General features: G+C 46.4%; 1 protein-coding gene across 1 annotated transcript in view; it reads right to left on the reverse strand.

The window, feature by feature from the left end:
- The window catches only part of CLPB (ClpB family mitochondrial disaggregase), a 146,482-nt gene extending 122,194 nt beyond the window's left edge, over positions 1-24,288 (reverse strand). Inside the window, exons 1-2 of the mRNA XM_021675089.2 lie at positions 23,842-24,288; positions 20,393-20,444 (exon numbers count right to left, since the gene is read on the reverse strand). Of these exons, the coding sequence (XP_021530764.2) occupies positions 20,393-20,444; positions 23,842-24,244 (455 nt within the window). The 5' untranslated portion in view covers positions 24,245-24,288. The remainder of the gene's footprint in view (positions 1-20,392; positions 20,445-23,841) is intronic.
- Between the last annotated feature and the right edge of the window lie 1,426 nt (positions 24,289-25,714).

A 25,714-nucleotide genomic window follows, 5' to 3' on the forward strand; every position in this document is an offset into this window, starting at 1 on the left:
GGGGACTGGCTGCCTGCTGAGAGCGGCCGAAAGGGCCTTTGAGGCCTGAGAAAGCCATCCTTGCTCTCCTCTGAGATTTTCGCCAATGGACAAAATGTGGCAAGTGAATTAATCTCTTTTAAAAAGAGCAATGCTTGTGACAGAGTACAGTGTCTCCGAAAAGGTTAGGATTCCATCATCCCTGAGATGATGAGTAGAATGCTTAATGCAGGCTGCCACTCAGGGCAGAGCAGCCTGTGTCCAGGGCCTAGGGAAGCAGAGTGGGCTAGGGAAGCAGGCCTTTCTGGGCTCACTCCAGACTTGTGGAGGGTCCTTCCCTAACGAACTAGGTCTCCTGCTTGGCAGGGCAGTAGGTGACCCTATCTAAGGATTGCCCAGGGTAGTTGACAGAGAATAGACCACATTAGAAGTCCAGAGTTGAAGCCAGGCATGGTGGCTCACACCTGTAATCCTAGCACTTTGGGAGGCTGAGGCGGATGGATTACCTAAGGTAAGGAGTTCGAGACCAGCCTGGCCAACATGGCAAAACCTCATATCTACTAAAAATACAAAAATTAGCTGGGCGCAGTGGCGGGCACCTATAATCCTAGGTAGTCAGGTGGCTGACATATGAGAATCACTTGAACCCAGAAGGCAGAGGTTGCAGAGAGCCGAGATCATGCCACTGCACTCCAGCCTGGGCAAGAGAGAGAGACTCCATCTCAAAAAAAAAAAAAAAAAGTCCAGAGTTGAATCCCAGCTCCTGCACAACTCTCAGGCAGTAGAGTGGGTCAGAAAAATCAGTAGGAAAGATCTTATTTCAAAAGATTTAAAAAAAAAAAAAAAAAAACGAAAAAGGAAAGATCTTGTTTCAAATCAGGCTCTGGCGGGTGGATCACCTGAGGTCAGGAATTTGAGAACAGCCTGGACAATGTGGTGAAACCCTGTCTCTATTAAAAATATAAAAAATTAGCCAGGCGTGGTGACAGGCACCTATAATCCCAACTACTCAGGAAGCTCAGGCAGGAAAATCGCTTAACCCTGGGGGGAGTGAGCCAGAGATCCGTGCTACTGTACTCCATCGTGGGTAACAAGAGCAAAACTCCATCTCAAATAAATAACACAAATCCAGGCTCTGTCACTTACTAGGTGAGGAGTGGTGAATGGGATCTCAACTGCTTCCTTCATTTACATGCTAGCTCCTGCTCTCTAAGCTTGATTCTGCATCTGTTAAAAAAAAAATGGAAAGTACCCTACCAGCCCTACTATATATGTCACATAGGGGTGCTATGAAGAGACAGTGAGACAAAATATGTAAAAATATTTGGGATGCAATAAAGTACTATACAAAATAGCATAAGAAGAGCTTATGCTATTCTTATCACTTTCCAATTTGTGTTTACTCGATTTTAAAGAAGTGACAGAGTAAACCAGGATGATACATGAAAAGGTATACACAGAACTTGGAACATACTAAGTGCTCAAAATTATCAGAAGATAGATAAATGAACTGTCTAAAATTCCCAGGCAAGAGCAGCGGCAGGAAAGGGAAGGTTCCCTAGCCCAAGAGCTGACGATGATCACAGGAGAAGGACGAATAAATCAGAAAAACATAGCCTGTTCCCATCCACCAGTGATCCTGGAGACTCCAGCAGGCAAAAGACCAAACAGATGACAGCTATTACCTGTGATTGGGGAAGGGGCGATGAAGCTGTCAAGCTTTCTCTTTCTGCTGTGAATGCCTCTGTATTGTTTGTTTTTATAACAATGACCATACTATTACTTTTTTAAAATAAAAATTTCTTAGGAAAAAAAAACTCCTATACTTTCTTTTAAGAAGCCTTCCCTAAGATGGCCTGTTGCCACCACAAGCCTGTGCTAACCTGTCTCGCAGTTATCATACTGTTCACATGTCTAACATCCCCAGTAGGCAGCATGTCCTTCTAGAAACAAGGACTTGTCTTCATCTCTCTGCTCCAGGTGCCTGCCATAGCAGGTGGCACACCACAAAGCTCAGGGTCTGAAGGAATGAATGTCTACAGCACTTACCTACATTAACCTCTCACCAATACTTCTATCTGGTTGGAAGTTACCTGTTTTATAACTGTATGCTCGTCTTTTTCAAAGAACTTAGGCTTCTATGTCTATGTAGGAGGTGGTGGGTGCAGCTTCTCAGTCTCAGGGCTGAGGACATATGTGGATACAGGCCTATGGGCTGGAGGTCACAGATTCCAGTCACGGCTCTATCACTTACTAGCTTTGTGACCACAATAAATGTCTTTGTGGTCCTTACTTTTATCTGCAGTAAGAGAAGGAAATTGAATGAAATTCTTTCTAAAGTCCCTACCAGCTCTACAATCTTATGATTCTAAATATGTGCAGCATCAAAATGAAAACTGAGTAGATTCCTAGCAGACAGAGCACTTAGCAAGACTTCCAAAGAGAAGACAACTCCCCAGGCTGTTTGTAGGAGGGAGGGAAAGAATCCTAGATAGGGACACAGGGGCAGCTTCAAGTTATTCAGACGGACTAGCTTTTTCACTCAGTGGAGGGAGGTACCACTTGACTTTTCTTCCTCTTTCTTTAGGACCAATCAATACAAAGCGGCCACTGAACTTCAATGATGCATTGTTCCAACTGATTTCCGGATCCTTCACATGAACCAGCCCTCAGCTGCAGCTGGGGAGGGGCTGAAGGGTAGGGAGCCCTATCCCACCTGCATCAGAGGCCTGGAAGCACTGAGCCATGCAGACCCAATCATGATTACTATCTGGGCAACAGGGCCCTGGCTGGAGCCTCACAGAAGGCCCTGTTTACAGTAATAACAGCACCAGGCCCTGCTGTCTAAGCAGAGGCAAGGTGCCTGAGGCCAGAATCCCCAGGCGGCCTCCATCTGTGCCTTATCTATCCTGCCAGCAAGGGCTAGGAGGGGCAGGGCAAGGGAGCAAAGGCTGCTCATAGACCCCCAGCCTGGGCCAGCAGTCTTCAGGCAGGGTCTTAGTGCTTCAGCTCCACAGACAAGGCCTCTCCAGCAACTTCTCCATTTGCTACTTGAACTGAGCACCCTTCTCCAAGGCTTAGCTGGGGACCCTTCGACAAGGAAGCTCTCCAGATGCTCTCACTCCCAGTGAGATGGCCCACCAAGCATTCTATCATGCCTGGAGAACTCCAAGGGGAGTAAGGGCAGTGAGGGAGGAGACGGGCTGGCAAGTATGCAGTATCTACCACAAACTCAGGTGTACTGCGAAATGTGTCTGCTTGTTTCATAACTGGCTATTTCCTATCACAGAAAGCTTTAAAATTTCTGAACTTAAAGAATGATCTGCAGAAATTAACCAGTCCAAATCCTGGAGGCTCAGAAAGCATCCTCCTTGGAAAAAACTGACCTATATATATGAGCTTGCCTCTGTCTGTCTCTTCCAGGCTGTGTGACTGTGGGCAGATCACACTAACCTCTCTGAACCTTAGTCATCTTACCCTGTCAGCCTGCCAGCCCTACCTAACATGTATGCTGAGATGTCCAAAGAAAATAATGTATTTGAGAGCACTTACATTTTCCAAATCTTAGTTGCTATTATTACAATTGTTCTGTTTGTTCAAGCGCACAGTGGAGGAGCTGAATCACCACCTCAATGAATACTTGCTGGATCAACTGAATAAAGTGCAACGCTGGGTGATCATTCTTTGTCCCATCTCTCTTAAAGAAACTTGGCACATATTAAATTGCATAAATTATTTTAACTTTTTATTTTGAAACAATTTCAAACTTATAGAAGTTACAAAAATAACACACACACATATCCCTTCAAATAGTCTCCACTCATATCCTGTTGACATGTTGTTTCATTTGCTTTTCTATTCTTTTTCTATTTTTTTCCTGGACCATGTGAGAATTAATTTCAGATACTATGTCCCTTTACCCCCAAATACTTTATTGAGCATGTATTTCCTAGTACCAGAGCATTCTCTTACAGAATCACTAACGATGATTAAATTCAGAACATTTACCATTGATAAACTATTTTTATGTAATATACAGCCCATATTCAAATTTCTTCCATTATCCCAATGTTCTTTATAGCAAACTCCCTCTGTGATCCAGATGCAAGCCAAGATCAATATCAGGGCCAAACACTGCATGTGTTTCAATTTCATCTAGAATAGTTCCTCAATCTTTCTTTGATTTTCATATTGACATTTTTTTGCAGAGTAAAGCTAGTTTGTTTGTAGAATACTCTTCAATGTGGATAACAATTTTTGAGGTGCTACTTATTATTTATCCATTCATTCCATAAACTCATCCTGAGGACTGGTTATTCCAGGCCTCTGAGCAGGGCGCTCAGGATTCTTTGATGAATTCTGTGGTATCCTTGCCTTCAAGGCAATCACTGGACAGCTACACACAGGGCAAACAGCTAAAATACAAGCAAGGACCCTAGAGGAAGGTGCCATGAGAATGCAGAGCAAGAGAGCCACAGGGATGACTTCCTAGAGGCAGAGTGTGCCAGAAAGGTTGGGCCAGAAGCACAGATTCCTAGAGCGATCTCCTGGGATCCTCTACGGCAAACATCTTTGCTTCCCCAGGCAGTGTGTGCCAAGGCTGAGACTGAATAAAACATGAAAATCCAACAATACAAGGCCATAAACGGGAGGGAGTGGCCCAAAGCACCTTCATCTGGGTACCCTGCCCAGACAGCCAGCAGCTGCCGTGGTGACAAGGAAAGGCCTGTGCAGGACCTGAGGTGTGGTAAAGGGTCATAGGCGCCACCTACTGGCCCCACAGCAGGCATCCTGGCTGGCTGCCAGGAAACCTGTCACACCACAGCAGTGAGACACAACAGCGGCTCAAACTTCTCAGTGTTGGTACTTGAGCCACCTTTTGTGAAGTTCAGGAATCCTACAAAATTTCTAGTAAGAAGAGACAGTAAAAAGCCAACCATAATACCTGGCCTCCTTGGGCAAAGGTGTGGCCTTCACTCATTCAACAAAACTTAAGTAACATCTCCAAGCCAGCATCTGTGCTGGGCGCTGACAGACACTGAAATGAATCAAACATGAATCTGGCCCACAAGGAGCTCTTATTCTGAGCTGGAGGAGGGAAAATGAAGCAAGCGCACAGATAAGTGTGCTAAGTATCACAGGTGCCCAGAGATGTTTTACACAGGGGTCAGGGAGCACAACTCACTGTCTTGCAAAGCTCTTGAATGATGGAGTTCAAAAGAGCTCACATTTCTTGAGCTCCCTACTACGCAACAGATACTTGATATTTATGATCTCATTTGATCCTCTGAAAGAAGCCCAAGTCTTACAGAGGGTAAATGACTGGTTAAGATTACAGGGCCAGTAAATAGCAGCTGGCGGGATGGAACTCAAGCTCTACGGAACCACGCTGCCTTCCAGGGCTCATAAGCCCAATTCTTCCCTTCCTTCCCACATTTAGCATGCATCAGCACACCATAGTTGTCTGATGGGATCAATCAGCTGACAGAAAAAAAGGAAAAGCCTTAAGTGGAAAGGAGTTTACCTGAGGGATGAGGATACCTTCTGATTAGTCCTGCTTCCTAGAACCTTCTCTCTTGCAAGTTCTAGTTCCCTTCTAGTCTCCTGCTAAGAATGGTTCAAACCTATCCTTTCTTCTTTCTGGCAGTCTCCATACCACCGCCACTACTTTCACACACTAAATATTCACATTTCAAATACTACATATTCACAAGCAAATACAATGCCTTAAAGTGTCCTTATCTTTAGGTTAAAACAAGCTCTGAAAACAAACCCAATCAAAAGGTTACAGGCCATTCAAGAAGCCATGAGCCGGGCGTGGTGGCTCACACCTGTAATCCCAACACTTTGGGAGGCCAAGGCGGGTGGATCACCTGAGGTCGGGAGTTGAGACCAACATGGTGAACCCCGTCTCTACTAAAAATACAAAATTAGCAGGGCATGGTGGCACATGCCTGTAATCCCAGTTACTTGGGAAGCTGAGGCAGGAGAATTGCTTGAATCCAGAAGGCAGAGGTTGTGGTGAGCTGAGATCGTGACACTGACTCCAGCCTGGGCAACAAGAGTGAAACTCCATCTCAAAAAAAAAAAAAAAAAAAAAAAGAAGCCATGGTTCTTAGGAGGCTGGGTTGATTACAAGCTTAACAGAACCTAGAAGTATAATGCAGCTGCCAAGAAAGCTAATGCAAGGTCTGGCCATATTAACAGAAGTATAAAATCTTAAACAAAGGGGATGGTTGCCCTGCTCCTCACAATAACGGTCATACCACACTGGAATTCAGAGCGGGCACCAAAATGTTGTGGCTGTTTCATTTAAAAATGACTAGGATGAGGAGGAGACTTGAAACCACAGTTTAGGGAACCAAGGCTCATGTAGCTTGGAGCTCTGTCTCCTAAGAGTTAAAAATCTGGAAGAGGAAAAGGAAGCCATGCAGTCCTAGAATACAGAGCTGAGACCAAATGAGGGAGCTGCAAAGGGAGTTAACATATAATGATAGCCCATCATGTACCAAGTGCTATGCCAGGTGCTGTCACACTATGACTTCCAAGTTCGTCAGAAGATAAAACTGTTTTCTACTAATTACAAATTGTCTTTACTTATATTACTCCAATTGCCCAAAAAGTCTTTCCACAAAGCTCCTTGTATAAAAATACTACCTATCTCTAGACCCAAACCACAGGCCACCTTGCCTGTGAAGCCCTAACTTTTCACCTGCACTAATTACAATTCTCTTACCAGAGCAAGTTCTGTGAAAGGCAGAGATCATCATGATACATGTTTTCTCCTCCTCAATGCCTAATAAGATATATTGCTCATAACGGCCCTTAAGAATGAATAAATGCCAAAGAATGGCCGGGTGTGGTGGCTCATGCCTGTAATCTCAGCACTTTGGGAGGCTGAGGCAGGCGGATCACCTGAGGTCAGGAGTTCCATACCAGCCTGGCCAACACAGTGAAACCCTGACTCTACTAAAAATATAAAAATTAGCCAGGCATGGTAGCGCGTGCCCGTAATCCCAGCTACTCGGGAGGCTGAGGCAGGATAATCGCTTGAACCTGGGAGGAAGAGGTTGCAGGGAACCAAGATCACACCACTGTACTCCAACTTGGGCAACAAAGCAAGACTCTGTCTCAAAAGAAAAGAAAAGAAAAGAAAAGAGAATAAAATAAATGCCAAAGAAGATACAGAAAAGGCCAATAAGCACATAAAAAGATGCTCACATCATTAGCCATCAGGGAAATGCAAATCAAAACCACAATGAGATACCACTCCACACACACTAGGATGGCTATAGTAAAAAAACACTGATGACAACAAGTGCTGGTGAGGATGTGACAAAGTAGAACCCTCACACATTAATGGTTTGGCAGTTCCTCAAAACGTTAAACGTATAGTTACTCTGTGACCCAGCAATTCCACTCCTAGGTATATACTGAAGAGACATAAAAACATACATTCACACAGAAATCTGTACACAAATGTTCATAGGAGCATTATTCATAATACCTAAAAAGTGGAAACACAAATGTCCATCAACTGACAACTGACATCCTGTATGGATGCACATCCATAAAATGTAGTACATCCATACAGGGAATATTATTCAGCCACAACAAGGAATAAAGTACTGATATGTGCTACAACACAGATGAACCTTGAAAACATTATGCTCAGTGAAAGAAGCCAGACACAAAAGGTCACATATTGTATAATTCCATTTATATCAAATGTTCAGAACAGGCAAATCCAGAGATAGAAAGCAGATTAGGGGTTGCAACATCTAGGGGGAGAGGAGAATGGGGAGTGACTACTATTGGGACCAGAGTTTTCTGGGGGCCTGGGGTGGTGTGGGAGAGTGATAAAACATTCTGGAAATTCTTGAATTAGTGGTGCTGGTTGTGCAATCTTATACATGTTCTAAAATCCACTAAATTGTATATTTTAAAATGGTGAATTTTATGGTATGTGAATTATATCTCAAAAGAAGAAAGGAATGAATGTATATTCAATCAGAATCTGCCTATTCTTCAGGAGGCAGAGAGTGCCTCATACCTACAGGCACCTAAAGAGGGCTGGATGTTGACCATTAGAGAAGCTAAGTGGGGACCTGAATACTGGAGAGGAAGTGAGGCTGGAGACAAAAGTGCCTGGGATCCTGTCTGACTCATCTAGGGGTTGTGACTGAGCCCCTGATGTGCCCTGGGAAGGATCCTGCCCCTCCCCACCCCTGCTGGACTCTGAGCCCCTGGGAATTCCAGGGGCCTCCCTCAATTGTTTGTGCTTTACATCCTGCCCCAGTTCACTGTCCATCTGCAAAGGCTGGTCAAACACACAGGCTTCGCAGGAGGCCTGGGTGCTATCCCTCCAAACAAAAGGGCATTGAGATGGAAGCCTCAGCTCAGCCTCAGAGAGGATTCTTATGCAGCCTTCCAGAGTCTCTCATCCACATGAATGGAGGATCCTGCAGACCAGCCTGCCCAGCTGCTGCCTAGGGCTGTGCTCTCCTGCTGGTTAGTCTTGTGGAGAATATAAACAAGGTTTCCATCAACCAATCAATCAACAGGCCAGACTCCATCTGTACTGTGTGCCTTCTGAGTGCCAGCCAGTCTTGTGTGAAGGCTCCTACTATGGTGAAGGTAGGAGAAGGAAGTGCCATACACCTTGCTGTGACAGGGCTCACAGCCTAGTTGAGGAGAAATATACAAGAAACAACTGGAGAGAAAAGCAAGGAGATGAATCAGTAAACATGACATAGCAATGGTGTGAGGCAAGTCAATTATCATCCCTACTTTGCAGATGAAGAATCTAAGGTTAGAGAGGAAACTTTTCCAAGGTCACAGAACTAACAAATGGTCACAGCTGGGATTCAAGCCTTGTTCTGTTGGACTCCAAAGTCCCTACCATTGCCTTCCTGCCAATGATAAGAAATCCACTTGAAGGCCAGGTGAGGTGGCTCAAGCCTGTAATCCCATAACTTTGGGAGGTCGAGGTGGGTGGATCACCTGAGGTCAGGAGTTCGAGACCAGCCTGGCCAACATGGTGAAACCCAGCTAGCTATTTTTTGTATTACTAAAAATACACAAATTAGCTGGGTGTGGTGGCACATACCTGTAATCCCAGCTACTCAGGAGGCTGAGGCAAGAGAATCGCTTGAACCTGGGAGATAGAGGTTGCAGTGACCCAAGACTGCACCACTGCACTCCAACCTGAGTGAAAGAGTGTGAGACTCCATCTCAAAAACAAAAAATAAAAATAAAAAGAAATCCACTTTATCTGCATCCATTGACAGAATCACAAGGAGAGGATCACTGATTGCCTTAGAAGGACTTTGGGCCGAGGGCTCTTGCTCAGAAGGGACAAACATAAATGAGGCAGGATGTAGTAGAGCCTCAAAGTTCAGAAGTGAGATTTTCTGAGGTTTTTCAAGAAGGGCAGAGAAAGAACAGGAACTGCAAGGCAAGCAGCTTAAGTGAATATTATAAGCCCAGTAATACACTGGCTCGACTGTTTTCTATATTCTTGGATTTATATCTGTTCCCCAGTTTCCAAGAAAATTCCTTGGGGAAAACAATTCCAATTGGTTCTGGCCATGCTGACATGCATTGCATTTTGATTTTAATTAAGCTGGGATTTTAGAGAAGAGACAGCACTTAAGCCACAGAAATGATGGTAGGGAGGCAGGGCCTGACAGTCGCCCCTGCTGTGGGGCCCTGAGAGATTACAGCTTTGGGGCCTACACTGCCTCAAGGGGCAGGACCATGCCCAAGATGATGCCTGGCACATACAAGCAGGAGGGCACTCCCATTAGTTCCTCATGTTCCTCAGCCATCAGAGTGGTTGCTGACCATATTGATCCTCTCTCAATTCATCTCAGCTGCCACTGATGTAAGGACAAAGCTCCTTCATGTGGCCTCTGATGCCCTGCAGGGCCTGCTTGTTCTAGGCTCCTGGCACCTTCCTATAGCTGGAGTACCAAAGGCGTTTTTCAGTTCTTCACACTGGCCTTGCTGCCTTCTCCTGCAGGATTCTTGCAAAGAAAAGTTCCTTGCGCCAGGAAAGCTCTTCCCACGCTTTTCTACCTAGATAACTCTTCCTTATCCTTCACTTCCAAGCTCAAGCTTCCTCTGACCAGGGGAAATCTGGCTGTCACACACTCTCCTGAGTCTCTGTGTCCTTCCTTTGCAGTATTTGTACCAGCTGCAATTTTGCATTTGTAGGATTCATGTCTGACATGTACATGTTTGACTGACTACTGATTTACCAAACACCGTGCCACACATAGTAGGCACTATTTGTTTAATGAATAAATGATTCAACTACTTCATTTTTGTTTGTCCTCCGTCTACAGGTTTATTACAACTGTAATAGTTACTAAAGTTTGCTTAACATTTTATCATTTACAAAACACTTTTAGCCAGGCATGGTGGCTCACAACTGCAATCCCAGCACTTTGGGAGGCCAAGGCAGGAGGACTGCTTGATCCCAGGAGTTCAAGACCAGCCTGGGCAACACGGCAAGATCTCATCTCAATTAAATAAACAAACAAAAAAACCACAAAACACTTTCAATGGCCAGGCATGGTGGCTTATACCTATAATCCCAGCACTTTGGGAGGCTGAGGTGGGCAGATCACGAGGTCAGGAGTTTGAGACCAGCCTGGCTAACAGGGTGAAACCCAGTTTCTACTAAAAATATGAAAATTACCTGGGCATGGTGGCAGGCGCCTGTAATCCCAGTTACTCAGGAGGCTGAGGCAGGCGAATGGTTTGAACCCAGGACGTGGAGGTTGCAGTGAGCCAAGATTGTGCCACTGCACTCCAGCCTGGGTGACAGAGCAAGACGCTGTCTGGGGGCGCGGGGGATCAAAAAAAAACTATTTTCAATAATATCCAATAAGTATTTGGTAACTATTTATGTGCATAGTGATGAACAACACAGCAACTGTCTGCTGCCTTCCAAAACTCAGTGTTGTGAGGGAGATAAGGAAACAGATAACCCATCCCAAGAGATGGTGGCAAGTGCTCTCACTTGTATAGTACTTATATAGTACAGGGTACTATGGGAACCCACAGGTACTGGAGTTGGAGTTGTTAAGAAATTATTTTAGGCAGATAGGAAAAGGGGTCCTTGGGAAGTTTTCATTTTTTAAAGCATTTCCAGAAAAGTTTCTTGTAAAGCTCCAGTTCTTAGAGCCAGGCTGGCAACCTTTGATATGCAAATGAAGGCCATTAAAAACTGGGTCTACCCAAACATGATGACTCTCACCCTCTTCTTCTTGCCCTTGCCCCACATGTGCATTGCAATATGGCCGGCCCTACATATCCCACGTGTGTAGAACATCAAGGCACCCTGCATTTGCATATTAAAAGACTAGGGTGGGAGGGCCAGTGATGATCCGAAGGATGAGGAATTTTCCAGACAAGGAATCACCTGCCTCGAATGCTCACAAAATCCTGGGAAGTGATCAGACAAGTATCATCAAAAATATTTTACCATGGAGGCCCTGAGGAAACTGAGAGACTAGCCCAAGGCCACACAAGGGCTGGGCTCCTTTTCAGTGACATGACCCCTCCCCTCCAGGCCCCCTGTGTTAGGCCCTGGCTGCTCTCTGCTCATGGCCAACTGCCTGCTTCTGCAGAGCTTCTAGACAGTTGACCAGTTGCTCCCACAACTCACCTACCCATGAAGTTACAGAAAAGCTGCTAATCCAATCTTCCCCAATTGCCCTTCTATCATCAGAGAACAAGCAATCAGAGCCTCAGCAAGCCACATACTCCAGAAAAGAAGCCAGGCTCTAGGCCACTCTGTAGAACTGCTTGACAGGTAACAAGGTCTACGTGAACAAGCCTAGGGTTTCAGTGTGTAATCCAGACCCTTCCAGAAGGATTCAGATTTCTCTGAAGACTGGGGAACTGTATTTAAAAGTTCTCAGTGGGAACCCCATGAACAAGATTTGGAAGCTAAGACTTAGGCGGGGGATTCAGTGACTTATTAATGGTCACATAGTTTGTTAGTAACTATGTCAAAAGTAGAAACCAGGTCTTTTAATTCTAAAACTCTTGTATTTTTTCTGTAACATTATGCTGCCTTTCCAACATCCTGGAAAGGCATTCAAAAAACCTGTGTGGGTTACACCCTAGCATTAAAAAAACTGTGTGACGATCTTTAGATGCTCTCACTATAAGCATCAAATGACAGGAGTGATGCCCTTGAGGCCTTGACCTTTGGTCTAGGAAAAACCTTTTGTTTCAATCCACTGCAAGCCACAAGGATATTTACATACTTCCTGATTAAGAGAGCTGGATGTTTTGGTTGCTGTGATGCCATCATTAATATCTTCCCATCCAGCCAAAATGATACAACAATCAATAAACAGACAGCCTCTCTGAGGCCCCGAGACAGCCAAATGTATTTACCCAGCCAGGGTTTTGTTAATTAGATAAAATCCCTGGATCAATGTGCAGGACATTTACCTATGCTGTAGCTAAGCACATTCTGGACACCTCAATCCTGGCGCATGGACAGCAAATGCCTCAAGCCCCAAGCTGGGGCATCCAGGGACAAGACCAATCCAAGCCATCAGTGCAAAACTAGAATAAATATGTTTACCTCTCAACAATGCCCAACCCTTTCTTTTTTCCTGAACTGTAAACCAAATCAGATATTTTTCCCCAAAGCCATCTAGTAAACCACTGTGGGCTGGTATGAAGTTCTTTATTTTCTAAAACTGTAAAACCAGAAATCAAAACAGGACACTAAAATAATCTCCTAAATGATAATTTAAGAGGCAGCATGGTATGTATAGTGGCAAGAGTCAGAAAGATCCATACATTCTACTGCCTAATTGACGTTTCCACGTATCTCACTGTTAACATGTTAACATGTATCTCACTGGCATGTTAAATTCAGCATGTTTAAAACTGAACTCATAATCCTTCCCCCCAAATCCAGTGTTCCTCAGGGATCCTCATCAGTGAATGGCAAGAGCATCTACACAGATGATCGAGCCAGAAAACTGAAATTCATTAAGACCTTCTTTAATCAACCATATCCAATTCTAGTCATTCATTTATTGAACACTTACTGTGTGGCAGGCACCATACCAGGCACTGTACTAACCATCACCAAGTGCTATCTAGCTGACTTCCTCCATCTCTGCTGCTGACATCTTAGCCCACATCACATCTTCTCTCATCTGGACTACTCCAATTGCTTTTCAACCAGTCTTCTGGCATCTACCACAGATCTCACACCAATCTGTTCTCTACCAAACAACCAGAATGATCTTTTAAAACTGCAGATCTATCAGAGAATAAATGCGTGGGAAAGAATTTTAAAAAGAAAAAATAGAAAAAAAATAAATTTGCAGATCTATATCATGTCACAATGTGTACCTATTAGTCCCTCTTTCTCACACATATATATAACGGCTGAAGATTCCTCAGTGGTTGCCCATGCTCTTAGGAAAAAAAATAAAAACTGGTAATATGACCTACAGACCCAATGTGGTATGGTCCCCGCTTAACTCTCCAACTTCATTTGACACCACTCTCCCCCTTGCTCTCTAGGGTCTAGCCTTATTGGCCTTCTCTCAATTCCTCCACATCTTTGACTCAGGACCTTCCATCTGCTGTTCCCTCTAAGCTGTCTTCCACCTTTCTCTTCACCCTCAAGAGTTCACTTCAATCTCATCTACACAGAGGCTTTGATCTAGGACTTTGATCTCTACCACTGACAGCAATACATTTCTGCTGTTTATAAACCACCCAATCTGTTGTATTGTTATAATAGCCCAAACAGACAAAGACAGTGGCCTTTGGTGACTATTTTCTTTCACTTAGCATATTTTCAGGGTTCATCCATGTTGTAGCATCTATCAGTATTTCCTTTGAATTGATGAGTAATAATATTCTGATGTACTGTTATATATTTTTATGCAAAATGTATCAGGCCCAGAGAGACCTGAGTATAGGATTCAGGCACGACCCCACACCCCTGCCCCATGCCTGGGGGGCCATTGTTTAAAGCCATTTTCTTCTTTCTTTTCTCCCCTGTAGTTTCCTAACTAGGTGCCTCACCCATTATTTTCCTGTTGTTCCTAGAATTTGTGATATAAAGAATAACATACAGCCAATCAATAGCTTATGTGATTCTAATGTAAATTCTTGGTAAACAACTTAGAAAGTGCCTCTTCTGCGTAGTGGCTCAGGTCTGTAACACCAACACTTTGGGAGGCCAAGGTGGGCAGATTACTTGAGGTCAGGAGTTCGAGATCGGTCTGGCCAACATGGTGAAACCCCATCTCTACTTAAAAAAAAAAAGAAATACAAAACTTGACTGGGTGTGGTGGCGTGCACCTGTAATTCCAGCTACTTGGGAGGCTTAAGTCCAAGAATCGCTTGAACTCAGGAGGTGGAGGTTGCAGTGAGCCGAGATCATGCCACTGCACTCCAGCCTGGGTGACAGACTGAGATTCTGTCTCATAAACAAAAAAAAAGTGCCTCTTGTTTTTCCCTTCAAAAACCCACTTGCTATTTTCTCAAAACACAAAAAGAAGAAAAATAAAAGCAAAAAAAAAAAAAAAAGAAAAACATTTTTTTAAAGAGACAGTCTCACTCTGTTGCACAGGCTGGAGGGCAGTGGTGCAATTACAATTCACTATAACCTCCAACTCCCAGGCTCAAATGATGCTCCCACCTCAGCCTCCCAAGTAGCTAGGACTACAAGCACATGCCAGCACACCTGGCTAATTTTTTTTTTTCTTTTTTTGAGGCAGAGTCTTGCTACGTTGTCCAGGCTGGTCTCAAATTCCTGGCCTCAAGTGATCCTCCTGCCTTTCAGGCTCCTGACTATGGCCAGCCCATTTTTAAATTATCTTTTTATTGTTGAATTGTAAGAGTTCTTTACGTATTCTGATTTAAGTCCCTTAGATACATGATTTGCAAAATAATCTCCCATTCTGTGAGAGTCTTCACTTTCTCGATGGTATCCTTTGAAGCATAAACGTTTTTAATTTTGATGAAGTCCAATTTTTTTTCTTTCATTGCTTGTGTTTTGGTGCCATATTTAAGAAAGCTTTGCCTAACCCAAGGTACAAAGATTTACTCCTATGTTTTCTTCTAAGAGTTTTCCAGTTTTACATTTAAGCTCATGAACCACTTTGAGCTTATTTTTATACATGCCATTAGGTGAGGGTCCAATTGTGTTCTTTTGCATGTCGATATCCAGTCGTTGAAAAGACACCATTTGTTGAAAAGACAAATTGTACTTCACTTTTGAAGTACATAATTATAATTGCATAATTAGTCATCTGACTCCTAGTTAGACTGTGCCAAGAGGGCAGGGATTGTGCCAGTCTTGTTCATTACTGTTATCTCCCACATTCAGCCCAATGCCTAGCTCTGAATATGCACCCATAAGTACTGGTCAATATGCACCCATTATTACTGGCAGTAATAACTCTGCCACTCTTTGGGGTTAGGTGTCATCATCTTCACGTTACTTGGAAGGTAGGTAATTTGTTCCTTGTTTTGCTGGCTCTCAAGGTTTTGACTCACATAACTTCCTCCTCACCAGAGGGCACGCAGGCTCCTCCAGGGCAGGGACTGTTTCTCCTTCCTCATTTTGTTGCCACCCTCCCTCCTCCAAATTAAGCTCAGGGCTAGGCACAAAGCACAGGCTGGACAGATAGGCGACTGAGGGTCAGAGAGTCAGTCAATGTTCTCCACGACCAGGTCCCTACCTATCTCCAGTCTCTCCTGGCCTCAGACTGTGATCCAGCAAGACTGAACAGCATGTGACTTCCCCTCCCAAATACCCCGCAGGCTGCTCTTTGCCTTGTGCTACCACATCCGTCACCCTTTTTGCCTGGAATGTCTTCCCTTTCTATTTACGAAGCCCAACTGATATTTTAAGTCTATGACCAGTGCCATTTCCTCTAGACGCTTTCTCAGATCCCCCAGGCTGTTTGTCCTCTGGGCTCCTGCAGCCCCTGTAGTTTCCTGTCTCACAGCACTGACCACCCTGTTGACACACTTTACCCCCAACTCTGTCATCATGGGCAGGAATCATGCCTGCTAGTGTTCCCTGTGCCAAGCAGAGGAATCAGGATATGGCAGGTGCTCTTTGTCAAATGAACAAATAAATCCTGGAGAAAAAGGGCAGGTAGACTGAGGCCCAAGATGGATCTCGCCAGGCTTCCTTTATTAGAGATGGCTTGAGCTGATGAACAACTGAGGTAAGCACTCAGCAGAGCCTAGCCCCCTGCTAGGAGAAAGGAGACGGGTGGGGTGTTGTCTTTCACCCAGTTTGTCCTGAAGGAAATGTGATCTCCGCTGGGAGAACAAGAGGCCTCCCTTTTCCCAGTCCTGACAGCTCCTCACAAGTCTCGGTCTGAGCCTAGACAGATGTGCCTCCAGTCTGCCTTGTGCCCTAGGTTTCGGGTGAGCAGTTCCTGAGTCCAGAAGCCAGGCTCAGTTCTGAGCTAAGCCCAGGAACAGGGCCACCTGCTCACACTGCTGACAGGTAAGAGAGAGGCCAGGCTTCCACTTCCCAGGAGCCAGAGATGGATGAACTTAAGTGCCTCAGGGGAGAAGGGAGGAAATGGATGCCACACGGGACGGAGGGAGGGAGGAAAGAGAAGAGACCTGGCCTCCCTCTGATATAGCCAAGGGGGGTATGAAAGTGGACTCTGGACTGCTTACTTCAGGTACACACAGGCTAGATGAAATCTAGCCCACAAACTTCTTAATATAAAGAACAAAGTGTGGCGAGTGGCATTCAGCCCTACTTCTCCAACCTGACTTCTAACTTCTCTTCCAAAAAAGAAGTCCCCTCCTATGACAAGCTGGCATGGCCCTTCCTAGATGACTCTTGTACCCTCCCAGACCAGAAGGGAGGTGTAGGATGAAAGTGGGGGGAGGGGCAAAGAAGACGAGATCACACCCAGCTAGGAGGAATCCAGGAAGGCTCTGTAAGAGAAGCAGCACTTGAGCTTTGAAAGGTATAAGCGGAGGATAATGAATACAGAGGGCAGAGGGCTGCTGGTGTGGAGGACCCGCATCCAGGGCCCATGGTCTGAAGATTCCAGGGCGTGAAAAAGGAGGATCAAGGCTGGGCATGGTGGCTCAGGCCCGTAATCCCAGCACTTTGGGAGGCAGAGGCGGGCAGATCAAGAGATTAGGAGATTGAAACCAGTCTGGCCAACATGGTGAAATCCCATCTCTTAAAAAAAAAAAAAAAAGGGAGGATCAAGCATCACCCCCTCAAGCAGAAGAGCCTCAGGTTGCTGCCTTTCACTATCGGGAACTTTCCCAAGGCTCTGGGTCTAAGGACAGGAGCTGGGGGAGGTCAAGCAGAGATAGGAACAGTACAGAGCCCCAGAGAGGTCAAGGGGGAAGAAGGGTAAAGGACAATATTATTATTATTATTTTTGTTTGTTTGGTTGGTTTTTTTGTGGCTTTGTTGTAGGAAGGGCAATATTATTTATGAGGTCTGAGTTTTGTTCTAAATACTGATATCGTTGACAGTACCAATCATAAGGTATAGTCACGTGCTACACAATGACATGTTGGTTAACAACGGACTGCATGTATGAGGTTATCCTGTAAGATTATAATGAAGCTGAAAAGTTCCTATCCCCTTGTGATGTTGTAGCTGTCTCAACATCACAGTGCAACAAATTACCTTTTCTGTATTTAGATATGTCTAGATACACAAATACTTACCATTGTGTTACAACTGCCTATAGTGTTCAGGACAACAATGTGCTATACAGATTCCTAGCCTAGAAGCAACAGGCTATACTGTACAGATTAGGTGTGTGGTAGGCTATTACCATTTAGGTTTGGGTAAGTATACTCTATGATCTTCACACAGTCATGAAATTGCACTTCTCAGAATGTGTCCGTATTGTTAAGCAATGCATGACTGTATGTGTAAATGAAAAATATTTATCTATTGAGCATGGGATTCTATGCTATTATAGGCAGGTTTGTTGGGCAGAGCTAAGAGCCAGGACACAGAGGAAGAAATAAACAGCAGCATGAACCACCTGTGCAGAGTCTAGGGTACAGAAAGGCTGAATAAGGACCTGCTGTAGGAATTCCAGAGTTTCCTTCTAGCAAGGATGGTCAGGCTCCCTTTGCCCCCACTGCCCCCGGGCCTGGCTCATTTGCAGGAAGAACTACAACTGGTGGGCTACATGTCTGTTTCCTTGAGACCAGGGCCTGGGTCACCAGCCCCATCCCCCATCTACAGTGCCCAGCAGAGGCCCAGTCATTCTTTCATAATCAAGAATGGCTTTGGGTGAGGGGGAGGGAGGGATGTGCTCATTCAGGCCTTCATCATCTTGAATCTGTCTTATTGAAACTGAAACAGGTTCTTAACAGATCGGCCCTCAGTCTTTTCCCAATGCAGTCCATCCTTTACTCATCTGCAAGTCAGCCTTACCTGGCTCATGCCCTTGCTCAAAAACTTCCCACGTCTCCCCATTGTGTATGGAGTGAGTTCAAAACTCCTCATCCTGGGCATGGCAGGCCTTGCACATTCCAGCATCTCTCAGACCACCTTCCCTCTTTCCTGACACCCTGTACAAGTCCCACCTGGGGAGCAACAACATGTTCCCCACACCGAGCAGCCAGCCAGCATCTGCTTCCCACCTTTGCTCAGCTTGCTCCTGGCTCTATGTCCTCTATTAGATGGGGGCTGAAGGCAGGTCTGTGCCTTGCTCATCTCTGACTTCCTCACATGGAGTGAAGGGAGATTCTGAGGGGGTCAACCTGACCAAGTGAGTGGGACAAGAGAAGGCAGGAGAAAAGCAGGCTAGAGCCTGGGGACACATATGAAAGGCCCCATACAAGAACGAATGTTCAGAAAAATTGTCTGAATCACACACACACACCATAAGTTCAACTACTTTCTGTATTTTGGGGGTGGGTGTTTAATTGCTATTAGAAAAACATGTATTTGAAAGAACTAAATAATCAATGCTTGGCAGCTCAATGGAATAGGGCAGTGGCATCCCTGGGGGATGGAAGAGTAGATTCCCAACATTGCTGCTCTGCAAATGCACTGCCAAAAGGGGAAAGCCGCAGCCTGGCAGCCATTGACAGTAGCCAACAGGTGATTCCAGGGTCAGCAAGGGTCAGCTTCCATCCCCTTACTCCCTTGTAGTGCAGCAGAATGAACCAAGGCACATCTGCTTCTGGAGGAATGAAGATGCCACACACAGCCTGCAGTTATGAATGGCTCTTATAATAAGATGACATCTGTGCTTGGTTTTTAAGATGCATCACTGCATGTTTATTAAACTATTACTCCATCATATTTATTTGGCTACAAAACAACTCACAGCCCATACTTCTAAAAGTGGTTTATTAAAAACTAAAGCTTGAACATTAATACTCAAAAGCACCCTTGAGAATCAATAATAATGCTGCAGATAAAATGAAAAGGAATCAAAGTAGTAAGTCTTGGTGGGGCTGTGGCTGCTTTTCAACACTTTCTTGTATGTTCGGGAAGCTAGAGGAGGGAAGAGCACCGAGGGCCTGTAGCACTGGGTGCAGAAATAGCCACCCCAACACCTGACTTCCTGTCTAACATGCAGACATGATGGCAATGAAGAGGGGTGTCCTATGGCCACCTAGCTCTATATAAAGGTCCAAGAGAGGCCAAGGTTAGGCCCAGTGGAGGCCAGTAGTCTCACCAAGAATAAGACCTCTGCCCTTAACTAACAGCCCTGTAACTGATGCCCCATGCTAGCCCCAGTCTGAGCATCCATCCTGAACACGGACTCTGCCCTATACCTGGCACTAGACTGAGCTGAGCTGAATCTTACCCTTGCTGAAAAATGAGCCTCAAATTCAACCTGCCAGTAGTCACTGGGACTAGCCAAGCCAGTGAGGCTACAGAAACGCAGTCTGTCCCTGGGCTGGGCCCAGCATGGGCACCTAGCCCTGCAGGCAGGCATTTCTAGCCCCAGGCCTCCTGGCAGATGGTCTCTTCCAGCTCTGTCCCAAATCCCCAAGCCTTTCCATTGATGACCACCTGCAACCTGTCCAGGCAGCAAGCAATAACGAACACATGGCCATTCCCAAAGAAATGAGAACAAATCAGAAGATTCAGAGAAGAACCCACAAGATATGGGGGTCGGGAAGAGTCCAAACCAACCCAGTGAAGAACAAAATAGCTGAAAGATCCAGGGATGTTTGGGAGCTGACTCCCTACCTAAAGTACCTAAGGGTTGATCTGGGTCAAGGGAGCCCAGGTGACTCTGTGACTAACAGGGAAGTCACAGGGGACACTTCCCAGCTTAGGGCAAGGATTTCCTCCAAAGCAGAGTCATCAAACGAGAAGAGGCTCGCCCTGCTCAGTCCCTCCTGTGCGGAGAGCAAGGCCTGGGGTTCAACTCACCTGCTGACTTCTTGCGGATTGTTGGCACGGGCAGCTTCCATCAGGGCTGCATCTGAAGAGAAAGGGGACACTGGTCAGATCCGTGGCCAGGACATATCCGCCTCAGGACTGCGTGGAGGGCCCACTAAGACAGTGGCAGTGCTTTAGAAACACGGACTTTAACAAGCAAACTGATGCCACAATACACAACAAGAAAGCTAATCATTCCCTCCCCACATGGTGTCCACTGTTAACAACCTGACTTCCACACCTTGCTACTACAGAGCCCAAACTCGTAACTCTCTCATCATACAGGGAGTGCAGCACAACTGCTAGCACTGTGTCTTGCTTATGATAACCAATGCACTCTTCATAATCTATGAAGTTCTGCATAATATGCTTTATGTTCCTTAAAAGTTATTGTTAGCCATTCCCTGACCTTGTCCACTTTCTCCCTCAACTCTAGTTCTTCAAACCACTTCTGAATGTTGATGTGAAAGGTCATAAACCCAAAGGGAAAGGTAGAATGAGGGAAGCAAGCAGGGTGCAGGGCTGTATGAGGATGGAGAGGGCCTCAACTAGGAGTCTTTGAGATCTGGCTCCATTCCACGCCCACTACCCACCATGTGACCATGGCAGCTCCTCTCCCTCTCAACCACAGCTTCCCTGACTGTAAAACAGAGACCCTTGCCCTGCCAGCTTCACAAGGATGTCAAAGAGATGAAATGACAGTTGAGACGTCTGCAAATCCCCCAGTGCTAAGCCCAGGGAAGGGAGACCCAAAGCAAAGGGTCTGGTTAGGAAACACCAAGCCTAGGAGGAAAGCAATGCTTAGCTACGTCAGCCTGGCCTGGTCTGGGCAGCCTGCAGGCTGTTGCCACCACCTTGTGGCCATAAAGAAAATTGGACTGACTCAGAAAAACCTCAAAGTCAAGAAGGCTTTTCGAATAGCTCAAAACCAAGGATGTGGAGCCTTCTGTGCCCAGCCCGGTTGTGAGCTACACTGCTGGGCACTGGATGGACTCACAGTCATCCCTGACTCAGGGAACTCTCACTCCAGCCAACAGACTCACCCATGAGGAAATGCACTGGAGTGGGGTGAAAGAGCAGGATCTGGAGACGGTGAGACTTGGGCTCTAGCCCAGCTCTGTCGCTTATTTGCTGTGTGACCTAGCCCACTCACCTAACCTCCTGAGCCTTAGTTTCCTTGTCTGTAAAACAGAGATGAAACCCACCTTCTCATGCATATGAAAGCCAGTCCTGTGGTTCAGACATGCCTCCTGGCCTAGATTCCAGTAACAGGTCCTTTCTAATTACTTTACCAGATTGTACGCAAAGCACATACCCAAGCATGGCTCAGACAGTCACCAGCTGGGAGGGAAATCAAGCCTTCCTTAGAGATGGCTGTGTCCACTCTCCCCTCACTCTGCAGGAAAAAAATGTGGCTTCTGCAAGGTTACAGAGTGAGGAAGGAGCTAAGAACAAGGGCCTCTTGGCTTCTGAAAGGGTTCAGTTTCTACCACACTGCACTGAGGGCCTCAGGTCAAAACTCTAAATCAGGGGTCAGGGTAGCTGGCAAGTCAATTTCAGTAGGAACTGGTCACGGTTTTGACCATTTTCTATTTTGGTAAATAGACCCTGGTATTCTTGCTGGAGTTCAGGCTACAAAGTCCAGTTTGGAACCCTCAGGAACTTCTTAGGCAAGACCTCACCAAATACACTGGACTCAACATTTCCTGCTCATGAACCTTTCATGTCTCTCCACTGCCTACAGAAGAAATTCCAACACCCTCATCCACCCCACCCCCGACTGGCATCCAGACCCCACTCCATCTGTTCTCATCTAATTCCAAATACCTTATCCTCCAACCAAGCTGGCCTCTCTGCTAGCCCCTGCACACACCATGGTGCCCTGAAACTCTGTTATTTCCATCCCTGAAGCCTTTGCATAGAATATAATCCAACTTTCACACATTTACTGGGCATCTACTAAGTTCCAGACACTGTAGTGGGCAAATGATGTCTACGTATAAGGGAAAGTTGCTAGTATAACCGGGGGGCGGGGGAGAGAGAGAGAGAACATCTATTTCCTGCTCTCTTGGGGCTCACAAGGTCACTCTCCTTTTCATCCTTCAGAACTTAAGTTCGAATTTCCTATCCTCTGCAGGCCTCCAATACTACTAGAAGGCTTTCCTCACCCTACTGGCCCTCTGAGCCCCCAACAACACATAGCACCACTCACCAGCCCTGCATTCCAACTGCCTGCACTATCCCCTTGACTGATTTTGTGTTGTTAGGACTTCCCACACCCTAGCCTAAAACCAGACAAACAGAGGGTATCCCACAAAAATGCTGAAAGTTACAGGATTATGGCATGCCTAAGCTAGATGCCCTTAGTGTTGTCTTCAACACCCTCATTTTGCAGATGAGAAACGGAGGACCAGTGAGGAAAGCAGAAGTCCAAATTCACAGTGGGAGTTAGACACAGAACCAAAACAAGATCCCCAGTGTTGTCTCTCCCAGACCAAAGTCCTTCCTTTACAACTGGCCACATCAAACGAATGAAAGTTAAGGCACTCCCCACTCCCCCAACTCTTGCTCCAAATTCTCAGAGCTTCAGATGCATGGAATCCATGGACACCAGGCCCCAGTCTTTCCTCTTGAGGAACGACTAAGAACCTGAATGGCTGGACTCACACAGGTCATAAGTCTGACTCTCTGTCCCCTCTCAGCGGCTGCTCAGCTCCATGCATCCAGATCAGATGCTAATCGGGATCAGCGATGCCCCCCACAGTTGGCCTTGGGCCTCCAGGAATCCAACCTCCTTCTCCTGCCAACTATCCCACATGGCAAGACCACTGCACAGCATGTGAGACCAGACACAGCAAAATCCTGAGACAGACAGACTCAGGCCGCTGAACTCCAAAAGGGGTCAAAATAGCAGTACTGTAAAAATGTTGAGAAATTATCCTTCACTATATAAAGAAACTGAGGTCAAGCTGGCGTTAGAACCAAGTCAGGTTCTTCCCGACTCTAGCACCTCTGGTGGGCGGGGGTGGGAGGGTGGCGGGGTGGGAGGTGGCAACTTCTCTAAACCATCTAGCGGTTGCCCGTAAAACACCCCCCAGTTTCCGCTTCCCGGAGATCTCAGGAAAGAGGAATTGGACCAAGCAGAATATCAGAAACATAAGGGGACCATGCTATAATAGATGTTTAGTCCAGTGTCCCATTGTACAGATGGATAAAATGAAGCCCAGAGGGGAGGCGGACCTATGATAGGAGATTATACAACTCCGAGATGATGAGCTCTCCAGGGCAACACCCTGCCCCTGTAACCAGATGATGTGTGAGTCCCTCCAAGACTTGGGCTCTAAGGATCTAAATCTATAAGTACCTCCCACCCTCCTAAGATACGAAGTTAGGACAATCTTCCCGCCCCTCCCTTCCTCAAACCCAGATCTCATAATCACCCTTGTTGGACGGACTCTTGTTGTAGCAATGAACCACCAGCGCTGTGGCCAGGGCCCACATGCCCAGTCCGGCCCTGTTGAGGACCTCGGTCCAGCTGTCCTGTCCTGGGAGTGTTTCTTCGGGGCCAGGAAGGCGTCCCCAAATGGCAGCCGCGAGGCATTTGGTATCGAAGCGTCCTCCATGGCGCCCCGCAGTGGCTGCCCCGCGTCCGGACAACAAGGCCGGCGATGTTCCAGGGCGCCCCCCGGCGGCTGCCCTCAGCCACTGAGGCTCCCCGAGACCCCCAGTGGTCACATTCCGGCCGAAAGCACCTCCATGGTCCCAGAGCACTGGGGACCTGAGTAGCCGGAGGAGTAGCCGTGGCGCCGGTGCTTTTCTCTTCAACACCAGGGATCCCAGCATCGTGACACCTGCTTCGATAACCCCGTGGTGCCGGCCCCTGTGCTGGCCACGTCCAACATGGCTTCCGCGGCGCTTTCGAAGACGCCGCGAAAGGGGTGGAGTTACGCACTACCTCACGGGAGGGGTAGTCCACAGCCCTAAGTCTTTCCCCAGCCGGAGAACAAATAAACTACGCTTCCCAGAAAGCCGTGGGATTGCGTCATAATGACTGCTAACTTATAGGAGCTCGGGGCATGTTGGGAAATAGAGTTCGGGTGAAGGGGCGTGGTGATTAGCGTTAAAGATTCGAATCCCAGGACTTCTTTCCTAGTTTAGTTGAAGTACAGGACACAATTTTTTTTTTTTTTGAGACGGAGTCTCGCTCTGTCGCGCAGGCTGGAGTGCAGTGGCGCGATATCGGCTCACTGAGCCTTCCTCTCCTGAGTTAAAGCAATTCTCTTACCTCAGCCTCTTGAGTAGCTGGGATTAGGGCGCCCGCCAGCACGCCCAGCTAATTTTCGCATTGTTAGTAGGGACGGGGTTTCATCTCGTTGGCTTGGTTGGTCTCAAACTCCTGACCTCCGGCTATCCGCCCGCCTCGGCCTCCCAAAATGCTGGGATTACAGGCGTGAGCCACAGAGCCCAGCCCACAATTTTTGACTGATGTAAATTACACAAGAATCTTTAGCTGAGATGTATTATGAAACTTATGCTTATTTAGTTTAGCCTATTTCTTTTTTCAGCCTGGATGGCCTTTCAAAAAGATGTTTTGGGTAACCGCTACATCTAAGATAGGAATACATTTTATTTTACTTCACAGACTTCGCTTTGGTTGAAGAGTTGACTTCTGGTCTTGCTTGTGTTATCTTTGTTTTTATTTATTTATTTATGAGACGGAGTCTCACTCTGTCGCCCAAGCTGGAGTGCAGTGGCGCCATCTTGGCTCACTGCAACCTCTGCCCCCCTCCGCCACGCCCAGGTTCAAGTGATTCTCTCACCTAAGCCTCTGGAGTAGCTGGGATTTGCGAACGCCACCAGGCTCAGCTAATTTTTGTGTTTTTAGTAGAGACCATGTTGGCCATGCTGGTCTCGAACTCCGGACCTCAAGCTATCCACCTGCCTTGGCCTTCCAAAGTTCTGGGATTACAGGCGTGAGCCACCGAACCTGGCCCCACTTATGTTATTTTCAAAGGGCTTTCACATGGGTCGTCTCATCTGATCCTCAAGTCAGCTGTGTGTGAGAAGCTGGGCAAGAACTGTTATTCCCCACTACAGCAAAGGGAATTGAGGCTCAAAGGTGAAAAGACTTGCCATTAAATCACCTGGACTAATGCTCAGGCCTTCTGACTTTGAGCATAGAGTTTCCATTAACACCTGTACTCCCATCCCGCCCCCCCTTTCCCAAACTGAACCCATAGGTAGTTAAAGAAGGAAGCTTTGTGCCAGTTCTGTTTCTTGCCAGTCTTGTAGGTCTGCTCAGACTTCACAGGA

Source organism: Aotus nancymaae, unplaced genomic scaffold (assembly GCF_030222135.1).
Source record: "Aotus nancymaae isolate 86718 unplaced genomic scaffold, 86718_ANA_hifiasm-v0.15.2.pri h1tg000059l, whole genome shotgun sequence".
NCBI classification, from domain to species: Eukaryota; Metazoa; Chordata; class Mammalia; order Primates; family Aotidae; genus Aotus; species Aotus nancymaae.